Source organism: Pediculus humanus, genomic scaffold, assembly GCF_000006295.1.
Source record: "Pediculus humanus corporis 1103172107363 genomic scaffold, whole genome shotgun sequence".
NCBI lineage: Eukaryota > Metazoa > Arthropoda > Insecta > Psocodea > Pediculidae > Pediculus > Pediculus humanus.
In genome coordinates, this window is record NW_002986993.1 from 195,790 (window position 1) to 206,791 (window position 11,002).

Here is an 11,002-nt window from a genome sequence, read left to right on the forward strand (position 1 = left end):
TGAGGTGATCGAATTCATAATACGTCCACATTAATGAGATATAATAGGGTGAGAATTCATTTCCGCGGGAAACGAATGCAAATGGCAAAAAATGAGACCTTAAAACATTCAACAAAACGTGTTGTCAAATTTTTGGCCCTGAAAAGGGCCGGTTTAAACGACGTAGAGAAAAATACAAATGAATCAATTTTAATTTAAGGTTTCTTTTCCGTTTTCTTGGGCAAAAGAACAGCTTGAATGTTTGGTAAAACACCACCCTGAGCGATGGTCACTCCAGACAACAATTTATTCAACTCTTCGTCGTTCCTGATGGCCAATTGCAAATGTCTGGGAATGATACGAGTTTTCTTGTTGTCACGAGCTGCGTTTCCAGCCAACTCGAGAACTTCAGCAGCCAGATATTCCATTACTGCGGCCAGATAAACAGGAGCTCCCGCTCCGACTCTTTCGGCATAATTTCCCTTCCTTAACAAACGATGAATTCTTCCCACCGGAAATTGAAGTCCTGCCCGATTGGAACGAGACTTTGCCTTTCCCTTAACTTTTCCACCTTTGCCGCGACCAGACATGATCGAAAAATAATAAAATTAAAAAACTTACAGCGAACTGAACGAGGCGACGATTCGAAATCTATTAAGTCACCTCGCCCTGTGTCAAACAATTTATACGGAACGAATAACAATGCGATCCGACCAATCACTGCGCGCGCCGATTGTTCCTGCGCATTCATTGGTCGGCTCGCTCGGTTGCTCGCGCGTATATATAAACCGCACTATTCTGATCGCTCTCATTATTTTATCGACATTTATTGAGATAGTGTTTCGATTAATTTAGTATTTTTTTGATCATTGTTTTGCAATGCCGCCCAAAGCAACCGGAAAGGCCGTCAAAAAGGCCGGAAAGGCTCAGAAAAACATTTCCAAGGGAGACAAAAAGAAGAAAAGGAGGAGGAAGGAAAGTTATGCCATTTACATCTACAAAGTTCTCAAGCAAGTTCATCCCGACACTGGAATTTCGAGCAAAGCCATGAGCATCATGAACTCTTTCGTAAATGACATTTTCGAAAGAATCGCTGCTGAAGCTTCCAGATTATCTCACTACAACAAGAGATCGACCATCACTAGTCGGGAAATTCAAACGGCTGTTCGTCTCTTATTGCCGGGAGAATTGGCAAAACACGCCGTGAGTGAAGGAACCAAAGCTGTGACCAAATACACAAGTTCAAAATAAATTTTTTCTTTGACGACGACTATAACAAATTCAAACGATTCCAATCGGCCCTTTTCAGGGCCAACAATTTGTCAACACGTTCATATGGAAAAGCTCTTATTCATTCTTCTAGCTTAAATACATACTCGTACGAGAGGTAAGTAGTAGTAAATATTTTGCCATCTAAAAAACACTTGTAATCCCGTTTTGCTAATTTACTTTTCAATTTTTAAAAAAATTTAACATTAGTTTGTTTCGGAATTTTTTTTCTTTATCGTTATCTATTGGAGGTCAGTTCAATTTTTTTTTACTCTACCTGAACGATATCGATAGTGGATCAATAGGAAGGTGCGGGCATCGAAATTTTTTTTTGTAGCAACGCATTCTATTATGTGTAACAAGATTTTTTTCTTTTTTTATTTTTCGATCGGATAATTTCCATTCAAATTTGATGGAAAGGACACGCAAGTAGACCAGCAGGGAAAACGTTTTCACTTTCCAATAATTTTACCCCCTTTTCCGCATTTTTCTCGATAATTCGGACATTTACCCGAAACTAAACAACGGCAGGAAAAAAAGCAAGACTTTCAGGTTTTTCTGCTACTACTTTGCAACCTGGACTTTTGTTCGAATATTTCAATTTTCTTTCGCGAGCAAAATTCAAAATAGGGGATGAAGATGCTTTTGGTTTAGGATGTTTTTAATTAATTGAGTTAAACTTTATCATGTATGAACGTGTTTTCTGTTTTGTGGCCCTTAAAAGGGCCGTTTGATATAAGACATGTATTTCTTTCCTTTTTTACTTTTTCTTCGTTGGAGTCGCTTTTTTTGCGGTTTTGGCTTTTGCCGCCGCCGCCGCCTGAGTAACTTTCTTCGGTTTCGGAGCTTTGGGTTTTTTCGTCGGAGCTTTCTTCACCTTTTTCGTTTTTGACGGAGCTGCAGATTTTGCTGGTTTTTCTTTGGCCGGAGCTTTTTTCGGCACGCTGCTCGCGCTTTTTTTCACCGCCGTTTTCTTCGCCGGAGTCGTCTTGGCTTTCTTCGCTTTCGGTTCCGCAGATTTTGCTTTGGGTGCAGCTGCCTTGGCGGGTTGTTGTTTCTTTTTTGACGGAGCTTTTTCCGCCGAAGGAGGAAGTTTGAACGATCCGGACGCTCCTTTGCCCTTCGTTTGAACGAGCGATCCCGACGTCACTGCAGATTTCAAATACTTTCTGATGAACGGTGCCAATTTTTCCGCGTCCACCTTGTAATTTGCTCCGATGTACTTCTTGATGGCCTGGAGAGACGAACCTCCGCGTTCCTTTAAGTTTTTGATTGCTGCCGTCACCATGTCCGCCGTTTTTGGATGGCTGGGTTTGGCTTTGGCTTTTTTGGCGGCTCGCCGCCGCGGCCGCCGATCCGGAAGATTTTCCCTTGGCCGCCTTCTTCGGCGTTGATGCTGCAGGAGCTGGAGCGGTCGCAACTTCGGTTTCGGACATTTTTATTTTTTCTTTTTATTTATACGAAAAAAACGTGCGATCCGAAATACCAAATACTAATACCGATGATGAAATAATAATATGTAGATAAATAATAATAATTAAAATAAATTACAATTCAAACTCGAGAATTCGACGAAACGAGAGAGAACTGAAAATAACAAATGAACTTTGCTATCGGCTGCGAGATGACGCGGTTCGTACACGCGGACGCAATAGACGTCGATCGTCTCCGAGTCGAAAATGTGTGTTTTTACCTTAATCACTTGTTCGACGTTCTATTTCTAAATTCGAATTTTTCACCATTCGAATAATCGAATTTCGAGTTTTTTTTCTTTAAAACTCGTACTCGAATGTTTGGTTTTCCAACGAATGAAAAACGATTTTCCAAACCGTCCGGAAGTGGAAAATATAAGGGAATCTTTATTGACCTCAATGCGCAAAATTCGAGTTGCTTGTGTTCGACGACCAAATTTAGGGGAAAATAATTTTTTTTAAAGTTATTTTTTCCAATTTTACGTTCGATGAGGATGTAAACTATTATTTGAAATAAAAATATTTCCAAATTCAACGAGGAATGACTCCAAAACGACCCTGCAAACTTTGACTCTCCGAACAGTTTAGAGTCTCGAGTTCTATAGACGTTGACTCGACTGTTCAGGTTAGAAAATTTTAATTTATTAAAATTGTATGAAAATATTTTTTTTGGGAAACCGATTCATTTGACAACTAAATAATTTTCGAAGGTTCTATTTGAAAAAAAATTGAAATGAAAATTTCTATTAAAATAAGGAAAAGTAAAATAGTTTTTAAAAAATTTCTCTTCCGGCTAAGATTCGAGCTTTCTTATTCTCATTTTTCATCGTTTTTTTGTTTAAATTATATTCTGGCGTCTTAATGACGTGGGATTTTCTTTTTTTTTTCTTTTGCTTTATTTTGTTTCATATTTCGGGTGTTAATAAACGATAATTCATTTGAAAAAAAAAAATTAGGGAATATTTCGTAGAGTTTATTCTGAGTTATCGTCTCCAAATTATTGTGTTTTTGATTTTTATCGCAGATACAAAAAAAAGTTAAACTTTATGTAAACATTTTTCCATTGAGAAAAAACGCGTTCGTTCAATACGAATTCAAAACGAATTCAAAAAATAAAAAATTTACTTTTTTCGAACAATTTTTTTCCGTGTCTTTTATATATGTAGTACGGTAACCGTTTCTTTGGATTTCGTTAAAAACTTATTATTCGCATTTTATGTAACCTTTTTTAAAAGGCAGTTGATAATAAATTTTTTTTTCTCCAAAATCTATACTTTTTTGCTGTAGGTCAAAATTAAACGCCGAAAAATGTTTGAAATGACTGTATTTTAAAAAAATCATGCATTAAATCAGCAATGATCTAATGAATAAAAATGCACCTAAGGAATATACGTGATATTCTCGTGTACGTAGGTACGTACGAATAATGATAGAAAAAAAAAAAAAACAAAATAAACGAATTTCATCCATAGAAAAAAATGAGATTTCTAATTGCATACTAATAACGATATTTTTACATGGGATAAAATAAAAGTAAACATTCGTGAGGAGGCATTTAAAAAGGAACTTGCGGGAAAAGTTGCACTCCTGTGTATTTATACAAAATATTAGATATATCGAATATTAGTAATCTTAATTACGTATCATATATTACTATAATACTATAATACTATATTACTATAATGACTTTTGCATTATATAAAAGTAGTAATATTTAAAATTGTGTACAATTTAAACTCTGTACTTTCTTTAATGAACTTAATAAATTGGAGAAAAACTTTTGATGAAATTTATTTTAAAGTGGATAACCATTAAAAAATTATTGTGGAAGTTATTATAAAAACCCGTCACCCTTGAAAGAAATTGATTTATTCAAATTCATCCCCGAAAAAAATTATAAGCAGTTGTAGATGAGAAATATTTAGCAGTTCTTATTCCGCAGTTTTGCGGGAAAACCATGTTATACGTATTTCGATTTACGGAATTCATTCAATTAAAGAATTTTGAGCAACTTCAGTATCGTACGTGTCGTGTTTTTTGGCCCTGAAAAGGGCCGTTTTGATTAAATTGACTTGCGAGAGAATAAAAAAGCAAATTAACCTCCGAAACCGTAGAGGGTTCTGCCTTGTCGTTTCAATGCGTACACGACATCCATGGCGGTTACGGTTTTTCTCTTGGCGTGCTCGGTATAAGTGACAGCGTCACGAATCACGTTTTCCAAAAATACTTTAAGCACTCCTCGAGTTTCCTCGTATATCAAACCCGATATACGTTTCACTCCCCCACGACGAGCCAACCGACGAATGGCGGGTTTAGTGATACCCTGAATGTTGTCTCTCAAAACTTTACGATGACGTTTAGCGCCACCTTTTCCCAAACCCTTGCCTCCTTTACCTCTGCCAGTCATGTTTGCAAAGCTATCAAATGGATAAGTAAACTAACGCACGAACAGCTACTGAACTCAGAAGCAAGTGATGACGACACGAGAATCACCCGTCTATTTAAATACAATCGCGTTCACGAAAAAATCCTGCGTCCAATGAGAAGGGGAACGGAGAACGATGTGGCCAATGAGAAGCGAGGAGCTCGCGTTCGCCGGACTATAAATTAACAGACTCGTCGAATCGAGCATTCATATTAATTTTGGACTTGGCTGATTCTTGTGTTTTTTTGTTTTCTCGTTTTTTATTATCGTTACAAGATGGCTCGTACCAAGCAAACGGCGCGTAAGTCGACGGGAGGTAAGGCTCCTCGTAAGCAACTGGCGACCAAAGCCGCCAGGAAAAGTGCTCCGGCCACGGGAGGAGTCAAAAAGCCTCACCGTTACCGTCCGGGAACCGTAGCTCTTCGTGAGATCAGACGTTACCAGAAGAGCACGGAATTGCTCATAAGAAAATTACCGTTTCAGCGTCTCGTGAGAGAAATCGCTCAGGATTTCAAGACCGATCTTAGATTTCAGAGTTCGGCCGTGATGGCTTTGCAGGAGGCGAGCGAGGCTTATCTGGTCGGATTATTCGAAGACACAAACTTGTGCGCCATTCACGCCAAGCGTGTCACCATAATGCCCAAAGACATTCAACTCGCTCGGAGAATCAGAGGAGAGAGAGCTTGAAGAGTTTTTGGTTTTTCATTCGTTACGAAAAACGGCCCTTTTCAGGGCCAAAATATTTTTCGCGTTTTACGTGTGGCTGAATACTCGATCATGTCTTTATTTTCCCTTATCGAGGTTTTGTTTCCCCTCTTAAAAGTATTTTTCAAGTTAGTAACCGATTATGGAAAACAATATGTTACAGCAAATTCCTATTTAGTAAAAACGTTTTGAATAATTACTTTCATCGACGTTATTAAAACAGTAAAAAAAGTAATTCAAATTGTAAGAAAATGTAATTAAAATAATGCTTAATTTAATGAAATACTAAAAGTTATGAAGTTTTTAATATAGAATTACTGTGCAGATTAGGCCAAAATTTATAGGCAGATAATTTTAAATAATTTGGCCAATTGAAAAAAATGTAAGAAAAATTTCAAAAATATTTATGATTCCAGGAGTAGTTATGTAAATTAAAATTTTAATTTATTGTTCTTATTCTTTTCATTTGGTTACAATTGTTTTAATTAATTTATTTTTAATTGAAATCAAAATGATTTTCCCAAATTTTTAAAAAAGGCAGAGATTACCTCTGCGATTTCCTTAAACATTTTACTCTATAAAACTGAAATTATTAAAAACGTTTTTACTGAATAAGAATTTGCCGTAACATTTTGACCAGCGATTGCGAGCTCCTCGCTTCTCATTGGCCACATCGTTCTCCGTTCCCCTTCTCATTGGACGCAGGATTTTTTTCGTGAACTCGATCGTATTTAAATAGACGGGTGATTCTCGTGTCGTCATTATTAACTTCGTACTATTCAATTGCTTTACGTGCGTTATTTTACTTATCCATTTGACAGTTTTTGCAATTATGACTGGCAGAGGTAAAGGAGGCAAGGGTTTGGGAAAAGGTGGCGCTAAACGTCATCGTAAAGTTTTGAGAGACAACATTCAGGGTATCACTAAACCCGCCATTCGTCGGTTGGCTCGTCGTGGGGGAGTGAAACGTATATCGGGTTTGATATACGAAGAAACTCGAGGAGTGCTTAAAGTATTTTTGGAAAACGTGATTCGTGACGCTGTCACTTATACCGAGCACGCCAAGAGAAAAACCGTAACCGCCATGGATGTCGTGTACGCATTAAAACGACAAGGCAGAACCCTCTACGGTTTCGGAGGTTAATTTGCTTTTTTATTCTCTCGCAAGTCAATTTAATCAAAACGGCCCTTTTCAGGGCCAAAAAAACACGACACGTACGATACTGAAGTTGCTCACAATCCTTTAATTGAATAAATTTCGTAAATCGAAATGCGTATAACAATGTATTGAATGTCCGTCTCTGCATGCTTTTCCCCCAAAATTGCGATGACACCTTCTGCTAGGTATTTCTCACATCTACAACTGCTTATAATTTTTTTCGGGGATGAATTTGAATAAATCAATTTCCGTCAAGGGTGACGGGTGTTTTTAATAACTACCACAATAATTTTAGAAATTTTTTACTGGTTATCCAAATTTAAAATAAATTTCATCAAATGTTTTGCACTCATTTATTAAGTTCATTAAAGAAAGTACCGAGTTTAAAAATTAAATTGTACACAATTTTAAATATTACTACTTATTAATTAAGGGATGTAAAACTTATTGATTTTACTTTATGTGTTTAACTAAGATTTAGTATTATTACACAGGAATGCAACTTTATTATATTTTTCTCGCAAGTTCCTTTTTTGTTCCCCGCTTCGCGAATGTTTACTTTTATTTTATCCCATGTAAAAATAGTATTATTAATATGCAATTAGAAATTCCTTTATTTTCTTTTATTTTTATTTTTCTATCGAATGTCGTACACACCAATGTAAACGCGAATATCACGTATATTCCTTAGGCGCATTTTTATTCATTAGATGATTGCTGATCTAATGCATGATTTTTTTAAAATACGGTCATTTCAAACATTTTTCGGCGTTTAATATTGACGTACGGAAAAAATGCAGTCGTTTCTAACATTTTCCGACGTTTAATTTTGATCTACAGCAAAAAAGTATAGATTTTCGAGAAAAAAAAAATTTATTATCAATTACCTTTTAAATGGTTACGCATAACGCGAATGATAAGTTTTTTCACGAAAGAAATCGTTTAAAAAAAATAAAAATTTTTTATTTTTTGAATTCGTTTTGAATTCGTATTGAACGAACGCGTTTTTTCTCAATGGAAAAATGTTTAGATAAAGTTTGGTTTTTTTTTGTATCTGCGATAAAAATCAAAAACACAATAATTTGGAGACGATAACTCAGAATAAACTCTACGAAATATTCCCTAATTTTTTTTTTTTCAAATGAATTATCGTTTATTAACACCCGAAATATGAAACAAAATAAAGCAAAAGAAAAAAAAAGAAAATCCCACGTCATTAAGACGCCAGAATATAATTTAAACAAAAAAACGATGAAAAATGAGAATAAGAAAGCTCGAATCTTAGCCGGAAGAGAAATTTTTTAAAAACTATTTTACTTTTCCTTATTTTAATAGAAATTTTTTTTTTTTTTTTTTCAAATAGAACCTTCGAAAATTATTCAGTTGTCAAATGAATCGGTTTCCCAAAAAAATATTTTCATACAATTTTAATAAATTAAAATTTTCTAACCTAAACAGTCGAGTCAACGTCTATAGAACTTGAGACTCTAAACTGTTCGGAGAGTCAAAGTTTGCCAGGTCGTTTTGGAGTCATTCCTCGTTCGATTTGAAAATATTTTCATTTCAAATAATAGTTTACATCCTCATCGAACGTAAAATTGGAAAAAATTACCTAAGAAAAAATTATTTTCCCCTAAATTTGGTCGTGGAACACAAGCAACTCGAATTTTGCGCATTGAGGTCAATAAAGATTCCCTTATATTTTCCACTTCCGGACGGTTTGGAAAATCGTTTTTCGTTCGGTTGGAAAACCAAACATTCGAGTACGAGTTTTAAAGAAAAAAAACTCGGGATTCGATTATTCGAATAGTGAAAAATTCGAATTTAGAAATAGAACGTCGAACAAGTGATTAAGGTAAAAACACACATTTTCGACTCGGAGACGATCGACGTCTATTGCGTCCGCGTGTACGAACCGCGTCATATCGCAGTCGATAGTAAAGTTCATTTGTTATTTTCAGTTCTCTCTCGTTTCGTCGAATTCTCGAGTTTGAATTGTAATTTATTTTAATTATTATTATTTATCTATATATTATTATTTCATCATCGGTATTAGTATTTAGTATTTCGGATCGCACGTTTTTTTCGTATAAATAAAAAGAAAAAATAAAAATGTCCGAAACCGAAGTTGCGACCGCTCCAGCTCCTGCAGCATCAACGCCGAAGAGGCGGCCAAGGGAAAATCTTCCGGGTCGGCGGCCGCGGCGGGAGCCGCCAAAAAAGCCAAAGCCAAACCAAGTCATCCAAAAACGGCGGACATGGTGACGGCAGCAATCAAAAACTTAAAGGAACGCGGAGGTTCGTCTCTCCAGGCCATCAAAAAGTACATCGGAGCAAATTATAAGGTGGACGCGGAAAAATTGGCACCGTTCATCAGAAAGTATTTGAAATCCGCAGTGACGTCGGGATCGCTCGTTCAAACGAAGGGCAAAGGAGCGTCCGGATCATTCAAACTTCCTCCTTCGGCGGAAAAAGCTCCGTCGAAAAAGAAGCCACAACCCGCCAAGGCAGCTGCACCCAAAGCAAAATCCGCGGAACCGAAAACGAAAAAAGCCAAACCGACTCCGGCGAAGAAAACGGCGGTGAAAAAAAGCGCGAGCAGCGTGCCGAAAAAAGCTCCGGCCAAAGAAAAACCAGCAAAATCCGCAGCTCCGTCGAAAACGAAAAAGGTGAAGAAAGCTCCGACGAAAAAACCCAAAGCTCCGAAACCGAAGAAAGTCACTCAGGCTGCGGCGGCGGCGAAAGCCAAAACCGCTAAAAAAGCGACTCCAACGAAGAAAAAGTAAAAAAGGAAAGAAATTCATGTCTTATATCAAACGGCCCTTTTAAGGGCCACAAAACAGAAAACACGTTCATACAAGATAAAGCTTAGCTCGGTTAATAAAACACATCCTAAAACAAAAGTGTCATCATCATCATCTTAATCCCTTTTATTGTATTTTGGTCGCAAAAGAAAATTTAGGGAATCGGACCTGCTGATCTACTTGCGTGTCTCTTCCATCAAATTCAAATGAAAATTATCTGATCGGAAAATCTTGTTATACGTAACAAAAGCTTCATATGCGTTGTTCCAAAAATAAAAAAAAAAATTTTTATCGAAGTTCGACGCCCGCAGCTTTTATCGATTTACAATCGATATCGTTCAGGTAGAATAAAAAAAAAAATAGTCTCCAATAGATGATGAGAAGGAAAAAAATTCCGAGACACTTATCGTCATTTAATTTTACAAAAAATCAGGGAAACAGGACTGCTAGTGTTTTTTAGATGGCAAAATATTTATTACTACTTACTTCTACTATGTATTTATGATAGAAAAATTAACAAGAGCTTTTTCATATGAACGTGTTGACAAATTGTTGGCCCTGAAAAGGGCCGATTGGAATCGTTTGAATTTGTTGTAGTCGTCGTCAAAGAAAAAATTTATTTTGAACTTGTGTATTTGGTCACAGCTTTGGTTCCTTCGCTCACAGCGTGTTTTGCCAATTCTCCCGGCAACAAGAGACGAACAGCCGTTTGAATTTCCCGACTTGTGATGGTCGATCTTTTGTTGTAGTGAGATAATCTGGAAGCTTCAGCAGCGATTCTTTCGAATATGTCGTTTACGAAAGAGTTCATGATGCTCATGGCTTTGCTCGAAATCCCAGTGTCGGGATGAACTTGCTTGAGAACTTTGTAGATGTAAATGGCATAACTTTCCTTCCTCCTCCTTTTCTTCTTTTTGTCTCCCTTAGAGATGTTTTTCTGAGCCTTTCCGGCCTTTTTGACGGCTTTTCCGGTTGCTTTGGGCGGCATTGCAAAACAATGGTCAAAAAAATACTAAAATAATCGAAACACTATCTCAACGAATGTCGATAAAATAATGAGAGCGATCAGAATAGTGCGGTTTATATATACGCGCGAGCAACCGAGCGAGCCGACCAATGAATGCGCAGAACGATCGACCCGCGTTTTATTTTGGTTTAGTGTTGTTGGTCTTAATACATATATTAAAAA

The 11,002-nt window shown here is 36.7% G+C and overlaps 8 protein-coding genes across 8 annotated transcripts in view; 4 read left to right on the forward strand and 4 right to left on the reverse strand.

Moving 5' to 3' along the window:
- Positions 1–194: 194 nt before the first annotated feature.
- Phum_PHUM003520 (histone H2A) lies at positions 195–569 on the reverse strand (the record flags this gene model as incomplete). Its single annotated transcript, XM_002422583.1, has 1 exon — positions 195–569. The coding sequence occupies one exon, from the start codon at positions 567–569 to the stop codon at positions 195–197; it is 375 nt and encodes a 124-aa protein (XP_002422628.1).
- A 112-nt stretch (positions 570–681) lies between these two features.
- Phum_PHUM003530 (histone H2B.3, putative) lies at positions 682–1,230 on the forward strand (the record flags this gene model as incomplete). The annotated part of the gene is made up of 2 exons (XM_002422584.1): positions 682–756; positions 835–1,230. 2 exons carry the CDS (start codon positions 682–684, stop codon positions 1,228–1,230), a joined length of 471 nt encoding a protein of 156 aa, XP_002422629.1.
- Positions 1,231–2,008: 778 nt separating this feature from the next.
- On the reverse strand, positions 2,009–2,684 carry Phum_PHUM003540 (histone H1-II-1, putative; the record flags this gene model as incomplete). The annotated part of the gene is made up of 2 exons (XM_002422585.1): positions 2,009–2,496; positions 2,534–2,684. 2 exons carry the CDS (start codon positions 2,682–2,684, stop codon positions 2,009–2,011), a joined length of 639 nt encoding a protein of 212 aa, XP_002422630.1.
- Positions 2,685–4,705: 2,021 nt separating this feature from the next.
- On the reverse strand, positions 4,706–5,127 carry Phum_PHUM003550 (histone H4, putative; the record flags this gene model as incomplete). The annotated part of the gene is made up of 2 exons (XM_002422586.1): positions 4,706–4,791; positions 4,821–5,127. The coding sequence occupies 2 exons, from the start codon at positions 5,125–5,127 to the stop codon at positions 4,706–4,708; spliced, it is 393 nt and encodes a 130-aa protein (XP_002422631.1).
- A 132-nt stretch (positions 5,128–5,259) lies between these two features.
- On the forward strand, positions 5,260–5,832 carry Phum_PHUM003560 (histone H3, putative; the record flags this gene model as incomplete). Its single annotated transcript, XM_002422587.1, has 2 exons — positions 5,260–5,310; positions 5,422–5,832. 2 exons carry the CDS (start codon positions 5,260–5,262, stop codon positions 5,830–5,832), a joined length of 462 nt encoding a protein of 153 aa, XP_002422632.1.
- An 850-nt stretch (positions 5,833–6,682) lies between these two features.
- On the forward strand, positions 6,683–7,105 carry Phum_PHUM003570 (histone H4, putative; the record flags this gene model as incomplete). Its single annotated transcript, XM_002422588.1, has 2 exons — positions 6,683–6,989; positions 7,047–7,105. 2 exons carry the CDS (start codon positions 6,683–6,685, stop codon positions 7,103–7,105), a joined length of 366 nt encoding a protein of 121 aa, XP_002422633.1.
- Positions 7,106–9,821: 2,716 nt separating this feature from the next.
- On the reverse strand, positions 9,822–10,801 carry Phum_PHUM003580 (histone H2B.3, putative; the record flags this gene model as incomplete). Its single annotated transcript, XM_002422589.1, has 2 exons — positions 9,822–9,901; positions 10,441–10,801. 2 exons carry the CDS (start codon positions 10,799–10,801, stop codon positions 9,822–9,824), a joined length of 441 nt encoding a protein of 146 aa, XP_002422634.1.
- A 67-nt stretch (positions 10,802–10,868) lies between these two features.
- Positions 10,869–11,002, forward strand: part of Phum_PHUM003590 (histone H2A, putative) — a gene marked incomplete at both ends in the record, with an annotated part of 614 nt that continues 480 nt past the window's right edge. The window contains one exon of the mRNA XM_002422590.1: positions 10,869–10,976. Coding sequence (XP_002422635.1) covers positions 10,869–10,976 — 108 coding nt within the window. The remainder of the gene's footprint in view (positions 10,977–11,002) is intronic.